Genomic DNA, 16,788 nt, shown 5'->3' with positions numbered 1-16,788 from the left:
CCAGGTTAGTTGGCCTCCTCCGGAATGGATATAGAAAACCCTCCTCTCAGACTGGTTAGGCAAGTGGTGAGTTGTGATTATTGCTACTGATTGACTAGGATTTGCATATGTAAATCTTTTTATGCAAAACAATCCCATGTTCTTTATTCCATTTTCCCGACTTCCTACATACTTGTTTGTCTCAGCCAACAATATAGCTAGAATTGATCATTGTTCCACAGTAGAATCTAAAATGCTAGTGTAGACAAGACTATAGTGAACTCTGGTGGCAGAGATTGTAGCTTCTATATTTGGCTCATCCCCTTTTCTGAGTGCCTTCCAGTAGTGCACTAAGTCAGTGCCTCTCAACCTTTCCAGATTACTGAACCTCTTTCAGGAGTCGGATTTGTCTTGCGCAGCCTCAGGTTACACCTCGCTGAAAAACGACTTGCTTACAAAATCAGAGACAAAATTGCAAAAGGGTCACAGCGCATTATTTCTGAAAAACTGCTGACTTTCTAATTTCTACCATATTATAAAATAAATCAATGGGAATATAAATATGGTACTTACATGTCAGGGTAGAGTATATAGGGCAGTATCAATAAGTCAGTGTATAACATTTTAGTTTGTACTGATTTTGCTAGAGCTTTTTATGGAGCCTGTTGTAAAACTAGGCACATATCTAGAGGAGTTGATGTACCCCCAGGAAGACCTCTGCGTACCTACCCCTGGTTGAGACCCACTGCCTTAAGTGACCTGACCGACATTATCACGTGTTGTTTGCTCGCTCGTTCTATCCCAAGAGGGGAAACTTGAGGATCTTTTGTGGCTTATTTATTTACAAGCTTGAACTCAGTAGCATTCCTCAATTTCTAAACGATAGTTTATAGGTACCTTGGCTAGCCATTGTTCAGACGGAGCTCTACTAGTATTTAAATAAAGGGGAGGGGAATCGGAGGTAACAGACACAGTAGCCGCTATGAGTGATTACACTTACCCCATCAACCCAGGGCTTTCCCATTCCGAGTTCAGGGAATACTGCACATACTCCTATGTATTTATTTGCAGCTACGGTGAAGGGTAGAGCACAACAACTGGAACAGAACAGAAAAGACGAGAGCGTTTCCTCCCGCACTGGGCATAGTCCTGATCCGTGACCAAGAATTAAGGGGAAAGTGTCAGGGAGAGATTAAAAGCTATTAAAATAAATCACACAACTATAAATTGTGTTTGTATCTAAATGAAAACAGGATTGCCTTCCCCTGAAACGGCTGCAGCCCAACCCGGGCAGGCGAAGCAGGCAGTGGAGTGGAACAGACCAGGTTATGGTCACTGTCCTGCAGCAGAGTGAAGCGCACACGACGTCAGCAAACAGCAGCAGTGGGGAGTAATAACGGGATCGGCACGTTCAAGTCCCCCCAGCTGTTGTTAGTGGCCGGCTGAGAACGTGGTAACCCCCCCGGACGCTGCACGGACTCTCAGGAAAGTTTCCCCCCTGGCTGGGGAAGGCGGAATCCACCGCAGCCGGCGGGATTTGATGTTTCCCGAGCACTAGGGGCCAGGGCCAGTGGCTGAGTTTCGGGCGCACCTTTCCCCGGGGGAACGAGACGCCAGGTTTTCTTCGCCTGGCCTGCGCCACGTGGGGAGAGGCGTGGACGGGGGCGGGCTGGAGGATGCCAGGGGCCGAGGGAAAGTTTGCAGGAAGAATCCACCTTCCAGGAACCGGATAACGGGAAAGCGAGTCCACCCCTCAAACTTTGTTTTTTTCTCCACTCTCTGGCTTGCACCAATGAGGGGGAAGGGGTGGAGGGAGGCCACGCATCCGGCGCAGGGTTACTGCCAGTGGCAGCCCCGGGGCGGCGGAGAGCTCAGCTCGGCTCGCTCCGGAGCTCGGCGGGCGGACGCGGGCAGCCCGGAGACACGGTACTGCTCTGCCTGGCGGGGGACTGGCTTTTCCTGGCGCTCCGCGGGCGGGCGGGCTCTGGGCGGCCCCTGCCTCTGCTGCACCGGGCTGGGGCTCTGGGCGGGCGAGATGCCCCGTGACCCGCAGCGGGGCTCAGCCCTCCGGCCGGGGCGTGGGGCGCCGGGCTCTGCCCGGCGGGGAACGCGGGTCGCTGAGCGGGCGGGCGCCGGGGCTGCTGCTTTCCCTGGCCTGAGCCAGGAGCCGAGAGACTTAATGAGTCCAACAGACCAGGGGGCACCGGCGGGACGGGGACGGGGTAGGGGCAGATCACCGGCAGGGGAGGCGCTGGGCAGGCTGCCTGGCTGGGGGGCACTGGCCCAGCCTCCCCTCTAGGTCTGTGCTTGGGGCAAACAGCCTCCCCTTGTGCGCTACCTCCTGGTGCCTTCGGAGTGCCTGGGCTAGCAGAGGGGGGAGCATGTGAAGTCTGTCCTTGTGATGGTTCTTCAGGGAGCCCATCCCCATAGCCTCTGGTCTCTGCACCACACACCAACCGCTGCATAGCGCCCCCTGGGGGCGGAAAGTGTCTCTAAGCGGCAGAGGCTCTGATGCCATCTGTATCAAGACAGCCTGCTCCCTGCTGAGAGACAAGCTCTTCCCAGGCCATCTACAATGGACTAAACAAAAGCCGCCAAGTTATGCCCCTGCTCCTTATTTTCATTGATTTATATGTAGATTTAAAATAATAACAATGCCTGTCCACGGCTCCAGGTGCCCGTATGTAGCTAATTGTAAATATAATGAAATAGAAGCATTAAAATAAGTTCCATAGGCACTCAGCCAGCCACCAGTCCCCTTCATCGTCTAGGAAGCACCCCCTGCACTTTCTCCAGAGATCGCCCCAAACTGGCCTTCTGCACTGGGCCTGGTCAGTGGCCAAATCTAGGTTATTTTGAACCAAGGAAGGAAGCAAGTTCCAGAGTCTTGGAGGCCCTCCCAGTCACCCCTTCTCTTGTGTAACAAGAGGGAGCCAGTTTGAGTGCAGGTATGGCATGGAGCGGTAGGGTGACCAGACAGCAAATGTGAAAAATCAGGACAGGGGGTGAAGGGTAATAGGAGCCTATATAAGAAAAAGACCCAAAAATCGGGACTGTCCCTATAAAATCGGGACATCTGGTCACCCTATGGAGTGGGAAGGCTGGTCCCAGGCCGTTTAGGGCTTTAAAGGTCATAATCAGCAGGCAGCCAGTGCACATCCCGGAACCCTGGTGTCATTTGCTCCCGTGAGAAGCCCCTCGCAGCAAGCAAGCTGCTGCCTTTTGCATCCGCTTCACTCTCCAAGGGTACGTCTATGCAGCGGCTGGGAACGGGCCTCCCAACCCGGGTAGACAGACTGGTGCTAGCTCTGCTCGTAGCATCCACACCAGCTCAAGCAGTGCCAGCGTGACTCTGTCTGCCCAGGCTGGGAGGCACAACCCCAAATGGTTTGAAGGTGCAGCTCCACGTCAATCACGTTGCAATAGTCTAATCTTGAGGTGACAAAAAGCATGGGCGACCGTGGCCACGTGCCCTTATCCTAAAGGAAAAGTCACCTCCTCCTAGCCAGGTGCAGATGGGAAAAAGCTGACGGGGAGACTGCTGTAATGTGCAGTGTAATCTAATATTTAATGCTTGATCTTCATGCAGGGGCTGGCAGCAGCCTCTTTGGAAGAACCTCTCACAAACTTTCAAGCATGTTATTCTTTCAGGCCATTTTAATCAATCCTGAGTTGTGATCAGTGAACAAATGAGTGTGTATGGGGGGGAGGGGGTGACAAGCCTAAGAGGGATGGTGGACAGGAAGAGGTTATTGCTAACTATTGAGCAATTTTACTAGTTAGTGGGTAAAGTAGACTTGGATCTCCTGTTTATTTTACATCACTGCCAGTGATTCATGCTGGATTTAGTGCATGTTTGAAGACTATTTCATAGTTTGCAGTGTATTTATTGTAACAATTTGAGAGTTGATTTTTTTTTTTAATATGTCACCTGACGACATTTTGCATTTGTTTTGTTGCTGTGGCTTTATGGGGCTGTTTTTGGCATAGCATTACTTTCATTTCTTCAATACTTCCTAATTTGGCAGCTGGGTGTAAATATCGAACTTCTCTTAATGTCATGGAACAGCTGAGCGTGTCTATATAAGAAGTGAGGCTGAACCAGTCACCCCAGGGCTTTGGGGAAGTTTGGACCAGTGTGACTCTAAACCAAATGTCCTGTGTTTCTGGAGAAGTTTAGACCAGGATGTGATCTGTCCATGTGGACCTATTGATTCATATGGGGTTCACTGAAGTCAATGGAAGGACACTCCACTGGGTTCAGGCCCCTGTGGAGTAATTGAGTCCAGGAAGTCCAGAATAAGCAACCAACGAGGCAGATTTCTAATTGGATTTCTATTGATGAAAGTGAAGCTAAGGATGTGCATTTAGCGATAGGGGTGGAAATGGTCCAGTAGATACAGCAGTAGACTGGGACTTGGGAGGCTTTTGTTCTGTTCCTGCCCTGCCATAGACTCCCTATGTGATCTTGGACTAATTCCTTAGTGCCTCTCTGGCTCAGTTCCCCATGTGTGAAATGGGGTAATAGCACTGCTGTACCTCACAGAGGCGCTAGGAAAATAAGTCCTATCTGAACTCTTCACAGTGGCAACCAGATAAGTATCTAACATAGATTAGTGGAGGCTAATAAAACAGTATCAGAGGGGTAGCCGTGTTAGTCTGTATCCACAAAAACAACGAGGAGTCTGGTGGCACCTTAAAGACTAACAGATTTATTTGGGCATAAGCTTTCGTGGGTAAAAAAAGCCCAGAGCTCTCCATGCATCTGAAGAAGTGAGGTTTTTACCCACGAAAACTTATGCCTAAATATATCTGTTAGTCTTTAAGGTGCCACCAGATGATCATTTTTTTTAATAAAACAGTGACACCCTGACCCACTCCAGGCTGTATAACCCCCTGACCAAAAACCAAACACTGAACTGCAGCATCTTGCATTTTAATCTGAAATCTCCAGTGATCCCAGGGACTGCAAAACTGACCACACCACTGCCATATTTCAGGAGCTATCTTCTTGTGAACGTCTGAAGCTGAAATGGTAAATGTTTGACTAGGAGAATTCTGACTTCTGTAAGAGGAATCTTGTTCTTCTTGTTTTAGTACTGGGAATAAGATTTTTCTTTTGTTTATTGGTGCAGATCTCAGCCCATTTGGTAAGATGCAAGATCAGCTAAAGAGATGGAACAAAAGACAACACATAATAAAGTCAGGGAAATCTGTTTTCCTGCCTTTTGGAGCCACAGGCTGTCTTTGTAGCTGCCCTTGAGAGGCGCTAGGGAGAGCACTTGGAAAGGGTAAAGTCCTCCAAGACATGATTTCAACTGCAATTCACGGAGCTATTTATTCTCAGCCAAAGGAGAGTCAGAGGCTACCGGTTATATTGCAAGGCAGGGCAGAAGATGTTCTGTAGCAGCAAAGTTGACAAAGTAACACCAGATGCAGCACCCCCATCTTATCCCATCACAGGCTGGTCTAGCCGGTATTCTAGCCCAGTTTAGGGCCTGTTCCAAAGTCCACTGAAGGCAATAGAAAGACTCCCTTTGACTTCAGTGGCTTCTGGATTAGATCCTTAACCTGGTTTAGTTTTAGTCTTCCCTTCCCGCAGCTACAGAAACTCTGGTGTTTACCTTGAACTTTCTCCTATAGCTTTTCACCTTTTGAAGGATTCTTGAGGAAGCAGGATTATCCCTGAAGCCGTAACTGAAGTTTGCTCAGTACAATATGGAGGCCTTAGTCCTGGTGAAAATAAGATATCATCATAGTGACAGTTTCACACAATGCACAATTAACTTGTGGAACTTACTGCCACAGGATGGTGTGAAGGCCAAAAGTATAATTGGGTTCAAAAAGTACAAGAGAGGCCCATCAATGGGTATTAGCCAAGATGGTCAGGGATGTGACCCCATGCTCAGGGCGTCCCTAAGCATCTGACTGCCAGAAGCCAGGAGGGGAAGACAGGTGGATCTCTCCAAAATTGCCCTGTTCTGTTCACCCCCCGTGGAAGCCCTGGCACTGGGCTAACTGGACCACCGGTCTGTCCCCGTATGGCAGTTCTTCATTCCCAGCACTAAGTCTGCCTGTGTTGCTGGAATCATAGAAGCTCTCCACTCCCCCATTTATTTTAGGATAGATTGTGCTGCTCATTCCCCCCCCACCCCCAAGTCCGCATCCTCATAGATCAGGGGTGGGCAAACTACAGCCTGGGGGCCACATCTGGCCCTCCAGATGTTTTAATACGGCTCTTGAGCTCCCCCTGGGTAGTGGGGTCCAGGGCTTGCCCTGCTCTGTGTGGCTCCTGGAAGTAGTGGCATGTCCCCCCTCCAGCTCCTACGTGTAGGGGCAGCCAAGGGGCTCTGTACGCTGCCCCCGCCCCAAGCTCCTATTGGCTGGGAACCGCAACCAATGGGAGCTGCTGGGATGGTGCCTGTGGACAGGGCATCGTGCAGAGCCACCTGGCCGCGCCTCCGTGTAGGAGCCAGAGGGGGAACATGCCGCGGCTTCTGGGAGCTGCTTGAGGTAAGCACTGCCCAGAGCCTGCACCCCTGACCCCCTCCTGCACTCCAACCCTCTGCCCCAACCCTGATCCCCCTCCCACCCTCCAAACCCCTCGGTTCCAGCCCAGAGCACCCTCCTGCACCCACAACCCCTCATCCCCAGCCCCACCCCAGAGCTATCACCTCCAGCCAGAGCCTTCACCCCCCCACACACACCCCACCCCTTGCCCCAGCCCAGAGCCCCCTCCTGCACCCTGAACTCCTCAATTCTGGCCCTACCCCCGAGCCTGCACCCCCAGCTGAAGCCCTCACCCCTTCCTGCACTCCAACCCCCAATTTCGTGAGCATTCATGGCCCCCCTATACAATTTCCTTACCCAGATGTGGCCCTCGGGCCAAAAAGTGTGCCCATCCCTGTCATAGATAATCATGTAAACCAGGAGACTTGGAAAAAAAACATGAGCCGTGTGCAAGTCTTTGCTTTAGATTTTTGTTGAGAGAAGTTTGACAGCCATGGTTAGATCTTCCTGCACTTCTGTTTCTGATCCACTGTTACCGTTCAACAAGCATGTGGTGGTCAGAGGCCTCAACCAGGTAGAGTCCATTGTGGTAGGTGCTGCACAAGCACAGTTTTCAATTAAATTCAGTGAGACTCTTTGGCATGACCCATGACGTAAGCATTGCCAAAGCATAGGGAGATGACAAGACCCCCCTCAGCCATCTGTCACAGGTGGGTACAACCCACCCCGGCTACACACTGTGGTGGGGTTGATCCCTTCTGGCCATTAGTCATTGCTGTCTGGTCTGATCAGGTGGCCGATTGCAACAGCGTGTGATGCCATTTCTCCTTTCTCACAGCTCTTCCGTGTCACTTTTTGAAGAGACATCTCTTATCGTTCCTGATCGTTTGATGAAATATTTTTCTGGCACTTCCCCAAATTTGGGACATTGAAGTAGAAAGTGTTTCTCTGTCTCAGTCTCTCCCTCTGTCACAGTCACTTCATCCAGGGTCATGGTAAATGACAGTCCCTGCTCCAAAGAGATCCAATTGTTTCTATCCTTATATGTTCTCTGTGGGTCATGTACATTCTAATTTTTACCTTTCCTAGCCCAGCTTCTTAAAAACAAACCCTCGTTATTGCTCAACTCTGAGGATAGCGACATTTGTCACAAATGGAATGATGTCCGTACCCATTCGATGCGCGGTAATATTAGAGAACCCTAATCAAGTTTAACTTCTCAGAGCCAATCTCCTCGTAGGCATAAATTAATGATAAACAATACTTATTGGAAATCCTACATAAAGGTCATCTAACTTCCCTGTGTTACATGTTTTACTAATTTTCCATTGTTGGTCATAGTAACTTGGTGCCTGATGGAAATGCAGCCGTTTGATGGATGAGCAGGTCAATTTGGGCCTTCTATTTTTCACCACTAGGTTGTGAGATAAGTGGTGGTGTTTCACCTCCGTCATTTTATTATTTGTTTTTAGACATTTTGAAGTATCTAGTTAGTCTCCCTGCTGTTTGGCAACACACAAGGAACAATTCTCAGACAGGTAGTATAAACAGATTAGCTGGGCCAGGTACCATGCCCTCTTCAGGGGAAAGGACTTCCTGGCTCTAAAAACTTCCCTAAATCCCACGTTACCTATAGTGTTATATCAAGGGTGGTGGAGGGGTAGGGGGGTGTACAGTACCCTATCCATGGTGGTGGAGAGGCAGGGGGGTGTACGGTATCCCGGCCGTGGTGGTGGAGGGACAGGGGAGGTGCAGTACCCTGGCTGTGGTGGAGGGGCTGGGAGGGGGTGCGGTACTCTAGCTGTGGTGGTGGAGGGGCTGGGTGTGTGTGTGGTACTCTAGCAGTGGTGGTGGAGGGACTGGGGGGGTATGGTACCCTGGCCTTGGTGATGGAGGGGTAGGGGGGTGTATGGTACCCCGGCCGTGGTGGTGATGGAGGGGCGGGGGTTGTACAGTACCCCGGCCGTGGTGATGGAGGGGCTGGGGGGGGTGCGGTACTCTAGCTGTGGTGGTGGAGGGGCAGGGGGGGTATGGTACCCCGGCCATGGTGGTGATGGAGAGGCGGGGGGTGTACGGTACCCTGGCCGTGGTGGTGGAAGGGCAGGGGGATTTACGGTACCCCGGCCATGGTGGTGATGGAGAGGCGGGGGGTGTACGGTACCCTGGCCGTGGTGGTGGAAGGGCAGGGGGGTTTACGGTACCCTGGCCGTGGTGGTGATGGAGGGGCAGGGGGGTGTATGGTACCCTGGCCATGGTGGTGGAAGGGCAGGGGGGTTTACGGTATCCTGGCCATGGTGGTGGAGGGGCAGAGGGGGTGCAGTACCCTGGCTGTGGTGGTGGAGGGGCTGGGGGGGGTGCGGTACTCTAGCCGTGGTGGTGGAGAGGCTGGGGGGTGCGGTACCCCGGCCGTGGTGGTGGTGGAGGGGCTGGGGGAGGTGCGGTACCCCGGCCGTGGTGGTGATTGAGGGGTGGGGGGTGTATGGTACCCCGTCCGTGGTGGTGATGGAGGGGCAGGGGGTGTATGGTACCCTGGCCGTGGTGGTGGAGGGGCCGGGGGGGGGGTGCGGTACCCCGGCCGTGGTGGTGATGGAGGGGCAGGGGGTGTATGGTACCCTGGCCGTGGTGGTGGAGGGGCTGGGGGGGGTACGGTACCCCGGCCGTGGTGGTGGTGGAGGGGCTGGGGGGGTGCGGTACTCTAGCTGTGGTGGTGATTGAGGGGTGGGGGGTGTACGGTACCCCGGCCGTGGTGGTGGTGGAGGGGCCGGGGGGGGTGCGGTACCCCGGCCGTGGTGGTGGTGGAGGGGGTGGGGGGTGTACGGTACCCCGGCCGTGGTGGTGGTGGAGGGGCTGGGGGGGGTGCGGTACTCTAGCCGTGGTGGTGATTGAGGGGTGGGGGGTGTACGGTACCCTGGCCGTGGTGGTGATGGAGGGGCAGGGGGTGTACGGTACCCCGGCCGTGGTGGTGGAGGGGCCGGGGGGGGGGGGGTGCGGTATCAGTGAAGCATGTGGGTAGCTGCAGAATGGAACCATCCAGGCTGACTGTCAAATCAGCTGCTAAAATCTTGAGATGATTTCCCCATAACCTGTGAAAGCTGCTGTGCCACCCCAGAAGGCAGCAACGCTCCGATCCTGCAAACGGTGTTAGCAGCGCTCAGTGCTAGCCGGGGTATTTGCCAAACAGTCACTTGTAAGATCAGAGCCGGAGTGCCTGGACTTCATACTCCAGTTCCTGCAGGGGCGGCAGAGAGGATCTTGGCAAAGGAGTTAATTTAACCCCTTCCTTCCTATGGCCTAGATCCTGCAGTGGGTCTGCTAACTCAGGCTGTCTTTCCTGTGCAGATTCCTGATCCCCCTCATCCCTTAAAGAGAGCAGAGCACCGTGGAGTAGCCCTCTGGCTGCCAAATTCTCTTGTAAGGGATTAGCTCAAGGGCTGACAGGTTACATTCCACTAAGGTCTGCGGTAAAGGTGGGTCCACACCCACAACAAACAGTGATGCAATAATGATTATTTTAACTGTAATCTCAGTTAAGTGCTTCTCCATGTTGCACCAACAGAACCAGCCCTAAGGCAGTGGGTGCAGAGAAGGATATGGCAGGAAGGGAAGGAGTGGATGGATGCCCCCTATTGCAACAGTGATCTTTGATACAAAACATACTGGGGAAAGGAAAACTCACAAATTGGTCACCAGAACCTTTCTTCCTTGTTCTCCTGAAAAGACCCAGACAAGCAGGTTCCGGGTTAAACCCACCACCTGGTAAAGCAGCCAGGTCCAGGTCAGTTAACAGAACCCCTGGGAGCTGAAAGAGAATATGTCCTGGGGCACTGTCAGTGCTGTGGGGGATACCAGAGAATCATCCTTGCCTGTGAAGGGCATGGAGAAAGAAGACTGCACTAGAAGCAGTAAAGCACAGAGACCCCAGACAGAGCAATCAGGAAAAATGTACCCCAGAAGTGAGAGGCAGAAACTTAAGTTACTGAAATACACTGAGGCCTGATAGGATACATCTGTTCCTGAAAACGTGCGTAAAGCCTTGGTTAAATAACGGTTTGGTTCCATGGCAAAAGCCTAAATAGACATGAGACCTGTTTCCGCTAAAAACTGTGCTGCTTGGAGACAGATGTAAATAAAGCATTTAAAGTGACTACTTTTTCTTGCACTATTTGTCCTACTTATCTGTCTGCATGAGAAAATATTTGATTTCCCTCAACCCTATGACAACATGCAGGTTATGTTAAGCAAAGCAAATGACAATGTCTCTAAGCAATTTTTGATCAACAAGGTCAATTTCATGCCAGCCTACAAACTACTTGCTATCTTCTAAAAATAAGACCACACTCTTGTGAACTACCCTTGTGGGCGAACTTATTTGGAGAGTATCCCTAATGCCTCATGGAGCACTAGGACAAATTTGGAAACCTAGATACAATATATGTGATACCTGTAGTAAAGCATCTGTTAGATGGGAAAGCAGACCTGTGTGTTAACCAGCTTATCTTTGTGGTGTGGTTAAGAATCTGTCAAGATTTGATATTGGAAGAGATCAAGCAGGAAACAGATATAAGTTTCCATTGAGTTGCGCCTCACACCCAGAGATCTGAATGTCAGTGTGGTTCTGAAACCTGCGTTGTAAGTAGATACACATGCAAGTATTCAAAAGGCTGTTGTTGCTTTTCCATTTCAAAGCATTGCTGAGCTGTGTTTTGGGAGGAATTCAGATTCCTGGGATGTTTCAGGGCAGTGGTTTACATTGCTGAACTAACGTTCTGACTGTGTATTCCCATAGTGTGTTTCTGCAGAGTAATGTTCGCTTAACCAAGAGCCATGTCGCTGTATCTGAAACACTTCACTGTTGTGGGAGATGACCCCGCGCAGTGGGGCAATGACTACAAGAAATGGGAGGAAGAGCAGGTGGAGGAGGAAGGTGGGCAGAAGCCGGAAGATTCAACGATTAACATGAATTCCTCAGTCAGACCTCGTTCCTTTCAGGACATTATGAAAAAGCTCTTCAGCTCCCGCAAATTTCAGGTAGGGTTACAAGCAGCCAAGAAAAACCCTGACTCACCCAAGTAGGCCTGTTGAAACCATTGCATTACAAATTCATGGAATGAGAATAGATGTAAAAGAAATAATAAACTCTAACATTGAAGGGGGCGTGGGCAGATAAGAACTCTTTAAAAGACCCATAATCTCCTATGTGAAAATCAGCAAAGCATCTGCTGAACGAGTACTGTGTGATATGTAGAATCTTTCTCAAATCCACATGACTCAGTTTGAAGTGGGTCACAGCATTTCCTGAGCTGCTGAGCAATGGAAAGCTCTCCTAATGCTGATCTTTCTGTGAGGTGGAGGCTGAGTGGGAATTCACCCTGAGTTCCTATGTGAGGAGGGATTTCCTAATGAACTCCCATTGCTGAGTAAGGAGAAATCTTTGGTTGACCTTGAGGGACTTCTGCTTATTTTCAGTACTAAACGAGGTCACATGTAAATGAAGCAATTTCATACGTTTAAACAGGACTTTGCAAATTTAGTTATAAACTACTTATTGCGGGCAGTCATCTAAACTGGAAAATCAAGGGCCAGATCCTGCAATCCTTACTAAAGCGAGTAATCCACCTGATATTAATGAGACTGCTTCCATGAGTAAGGAGTTACAGCATTGAGACCGGTAAGTGTTCCTTTCGCTGCAGCAACTGTCTGCATTAGTGATGAGGGCACCTAGGGTCTTAGATAGGCACAAATGGAAACTAATCTAAATACAATCAATCCAATCAGCCATCCAGGGCAGCTTTCATAGCTCTACTAGGTTTCAGGCTGAATGTCCTGGTAAGATTGTACATAGGCAGGCTGGATAATTTTAGCATGAATTTGCACTATTTAGGGCAATTGACAAACAAACATTAAACAAAAGAGAGTATTTATTATCCTGCTGTTGTTTTCCTCTCCTCACAGATATTGATTGTTTGCTTGGTCATTTTGGATGCTTTGTTGGTGCTCGCTGAATTGCTTCTGGACTTGAAAATCATCCACCCAGACAAACATGAAATAGCGCCAAAGGTAAAATGCAGACAAATCTCTGAGTGAACCAGTCTCTCTCCTCCACGGCAGTTCAAAGCCAGATAGCAAGATAGGGAGGCAGACACACAGAATTCTTCCTTCCAGCAGCCACTGGGATTGGGGAACCTCAGATCTATCAAAGTGGTAGTAGTTGGAGGCTACAAAAGATGGAGATCCCATGCAGGGCCTAAGGATGGCACCCTGGCTTCTGCAATTGAGACCGGACTAATCTACCCTTCCCCACTCTCTGGTCTGGGTCCTGCTCTGTAGCATTTGTCTCTACAGGTACTCAAAGCTTTCCCGAGTTGCAGAGTGAAATTACTGTGATCCCTGTCTGCTTTATGACTGCCCATAGAGTTCTGAAAGGCGGCAGTGAAAACTGACAAGACTTTGCTCTTGGGACTGCTCCACACAGCACAGGTCTTGTAGCTGTTTGTCTGCAGACTAACGAAGATGACACTTAGGCTTGGTCTATGCTAGAAAATTAGGTTGGTTTAACTATGTTGATCAGGGATGTGAAAAATCCACACTCCAACTGGTGTGGTTAAGCCGACTTAAGTCCTCGTGTAGACGTCAATGGAAGAATTCTGCTGTCAACCTACCTACTGCCTTTCTGGGAGGTGGATTACCTACACCAACAGACGAACCCATCCTATCTGTATAGACAGAGTCTCACGGAAGTGCTACATTAGCGCAGCTGTGTTTTAAGTGTAGACAAGCTCTTCGTTATCCACTGTTGTTCTCTTAAGACTTGCTTTTTCACTAGGAAAAAAGTGTATTTTTAATTGGTGTTAAAATAAGCAGTGTTACAATCCTAGTGAAGACAAGGCAGTTGTAGTTTTAACCCATGTTAGCTGGTTGAAGTAATACTAAATGAGGTCCCTCCTGGAGTTGTGTTAAAGGCCTTGTCTACACTAGACTTTTAAAGCATGTTAGCTAATGTGCTGACAACACCGCTGACATCCTACTTAGACCATCCAGAGATACTATGCAAATGTTTGGTGGCTTCTCTTCTGTTCAGCAAGATCCTTTTGTTACACACATTTAATCACTTTGCCTATTCGCTGTTCAAACAAAGGTGCAGGAGTACTTCTAATATAATGAAGGACATGCATCAGACTAATTTGCTAATGTTAATAGCTGTATGGCTTCTACTTACTACCTGGCATTCTTTTCCCAGGTATTTCACTACCTGAGCCTTTCTATTGTAACCCTCTTTTTGGTGGAAGTTGGGTTTAAAATATTTGTCTATCGCCTGGAATTCTTTCACCACAAGTTTGAAGTCCTGGATGGAATAGTGGTGGTGGTTTCATTTATCATCGATGTCGTCCTTCTGTTTCGGGAACATGAATTTCAAGCGGCTGGACTATTGATCCTACTCCGACTGTGGCGAGTGGCCAGAATTATAAATGGTAAGTTTGCCCGATAGTTAGTTTCAGGGAATTTGCTGTCTATTTTACTTGCTGAACCAAGTGTGTGGATGGGTGGGTGGGCGGGGGCGAAGGATTCCAAAGACATATACAAGAGGCACATTTGCTAACCTGTGTCCTGATCTTGTAGCAAGTGCAATGTGGACACAGGTGTTTTGCCCATGCAGATTTTGTTGCAGGAGTTTAGCCCGAGTTAGTTTGTAAGCTCTTTGGGGCAGGGATCATCTGTTTGTTGTGGTAACACAGCTCATACGCAGTAGGGACCTGATTTGTGGCAGAACCCAGATGCCCTAACCAAATAATACCCATGTATCCAGCACACTACTCTTAAAACATTCTTCGATTACTCGCTCTTGAAGAGGGATAACATATGCTTTGTTTTTGTATTATGTGAGTGTCTTAATAACATGTCAGGGGGGAATAGTGTAATCTCTCTGTCCTGGGATTCCAGTTCACGAGTAAAATATGCATTCTGCCACTTCAGCACTTCCTCTTGTCACTGTCACTTATCCAGATCACCACCAGCAGTAGTCTGGAAAATGGTCCTTGTGCTACTTGGGATCTTTTTCCAGTTGATTCTGGTTTAATTGTGCAGTACTATGAAAATATGTACAAGCCTACCTGCCCTAAATATGTCACTCTCAAAAAAGGATTTAGAATTGTTTACGTTTTTCCTTGAGATCAGCAAAGAAAAAATTAAAAGGCTGGCAGTGATATTTCTCCTCCTCCCTCCCCTTCCAGACCTTGCTGCTACTGTAACAAAACAGTACATATAAAAAAGACACATACCCAATAGCTGGAACCATTTCCTTCCTGCATCACAAAGAACCTATTTTGGCATTAAATATGTGAAGTCCTGATCTTCCCCCATTCAAGGCTAAAACCTCAGACCTACACCTGTACTGTAACCCCTGTACACAGCGCCTACAAATTCACTTTACACAACTGCCCATTAGTTGACACTGTTGTGAATCACCATTTATTTAGGACAAAGCGAAGATGTGTGTGTCCATAACGTGTGGCTTGCACAGATTTAAATACAAAATGGTCACCTCTAGGAAAAAGGGAGAATAAATGAACTTTGGGGGTAGAAACAGACGCTGACCTTAATCTGGAGTGAAGGTTGGAGACTAACAGTGGCCTAGAGTGAGTCTCTAATGATGCATATGTAAGTCACTGCTATCAGTCTTAAGATGTAATCTTAGTTGAAGCTAAACGTTTTAGTCCTGTCTCAAATATTTACAAGGAAGGGGAGTTCTTATCTTTGGGGTTTTGCTTTCCCTTCCCTTTGATCCAGATCTCCCTAATGTTCATAACAGGAGTCTGTTGTACAAATAAATGAAGCCAGGTCGCTCACATTTCCTGAATTGCTGGAAGGAACAAGTTTAGACAGGGTGGGGACAGATTCTGGCTTTATCAGGATTCCATAGCTTTCAGGTTGTGTTCAGGCCAGGTGATTGCAGTCATCAGATGCGCACACATGCCCTGGGAGGAGGTGGAATCTATGCACAAAAGCCGTGTAGATGTTTCCATTCTCCTTTAGAGAGGCAAGAACTTGAAAATCAGGGCCGTGAAGTATGCAGAACCGGCTCCAGTACTACTGCATGTAGCAGCAGGTATACACAGCATAGGATGCCAGCTTTTTGATTACACTGCACTGTCACCCAACACGAGGCTCTAGCGGCTAGGAAGAATTTGGTGATGCAGTTCTTCGTAAAGAAAAGGGTGGTACGATAATTCTTGCCTTAGCTATGGGGGAGGAATTATATGCAATGGCTTAGTAAAGGAAAGACACTTGTATCCTGAAGGGAAATGGAATGTCCTCCTTCCAGGGGCATTTAAAGAGAAGTTAAAAGCTTTAAAGAACAAGCGAAACCCTGGTCAAGGCAGCACCCCAGCCTGTGGATCTAGACTGCATGGTCAGTGTTTTATCGGGTTCCAAAAGAGTCCTTGCTCTCCTCAGTTGCGCTTTATGCTAGGTTAGGTTAAGGCCAAGGCCATAACAATGGAAAACCTGTGTTTAAAATGGAGGGACAAATTGTTACTCAACCACACATCCCCTTGTGTTCTGCTGAAGGACTAAATTCAAAGTAGAGATTTGAATGACCGGGACCTGGTCATTAGTGGCCGAGTGCCACTTCTCAGCAAGATGTTGGTGTTTGAAGTCCCTGTGGGGCTAATTTGAGAACCGTATTACGAAAAGCAGGACTTGGGGGCAGAAGAGGAGGCAGAAGCAGAGTTTGAGAGGCTACGTGGATATAAAACAAAAGACTTGAGCACAAACCACAGATGCTATTAACTTCCTACTGGCTGCTGTTTTACATCATAAAGCTAATCCTCCCTGCATTGTTTCCTAGGAATAATTTTATCAGTAAAGACACGCTCTGAACAACGGGTGTCGAAGCTGAAGCAAGCAAATCTGCAACTTGCTACAAAAGTCGAACAACTGGAATACAGCTGCACCGAGAAGGTAAGAAGGGTCATAAAAATGTAAACAGCTGCATGAGCTGGACTACAGTCCTTTCCCAGCAACTAGCTATCTAGGAGACCAATGGCCAGCCTGATGCTCTGGGCTCTGTTTTGTCCCAGCAGTATGATTTGGGATGTTGCACGTTGGCCATGAAATCTACCCAGCTCCTATGCAGCTGGTACGAGAGCACTTTGGGGTGTCCTATAACCAAAAGGGCTCATTCAAACAAGGGTCATGATATTTCCAATTCCCTCTACCACTTCTATTATGTAGGGTAAGCACATATTTGATTTAGCAATGCCTTGTTGAAGAGCTGTGCTGTTTCCCTGCAGGGATGGCTCC

The 16,788-nt window shown here is 48.9% G+C and overlaps 1 protein-coding gene across 1 annotated transcript in view; it reads left to right on the top strand.

Moving 5' to 3' along the window:
• The first annotated feature begins 1,645 nt into the window (after positions 1-1,645).
• Positions 1,646-16,788, top strand: part of HVCN1 (hydrogen voltage gated channel 1) — a 15,646-nt gene continuing 503 nt past the window's right edge. Inside the window, exons 1-5 of the mRNA XM_005298609.5 lie at positions 1,646-1,905; positions 11,276-11,517; positions 12,442-12,546; positions 13,727-13,958; positions 16,334-16,446. Coding sequence (XP_005298666.1) covers positions 11,314-11,517; positions 12,442-12,546; positions 13,727-13,958; positions 16,334-16,446 — 654 coding nt within the window. The 5' untranslated portion in view covers positions 1,646-1,905; positions 11,276-11,313. The remainder of the gene's footprint in view (positions 1,906-11,275; positions 11,518-12,441; positions 12,547-13,726; positions 13,959-16,333; positions 16,447-16,788) is intronic.

Source organism: Chrysemys picta, chromosome 15 (genome assembly GCF_011386835.1).
Source record: "Chrysemys picta bellii isolate R12L10 chromosome 15, ASM1138683v2, whole genome shotgun sequence".
In the NCBI taxonomy this organism is placed as follows: domain Eukaryota; kingdom Metazoa; phylum Chordata; order Testudines; family Emydidae; genus Chrysemys; species Chrysemys picta.
This window is presented reverse-complemented; position numbering and strand designations above follow the sequence as displayed.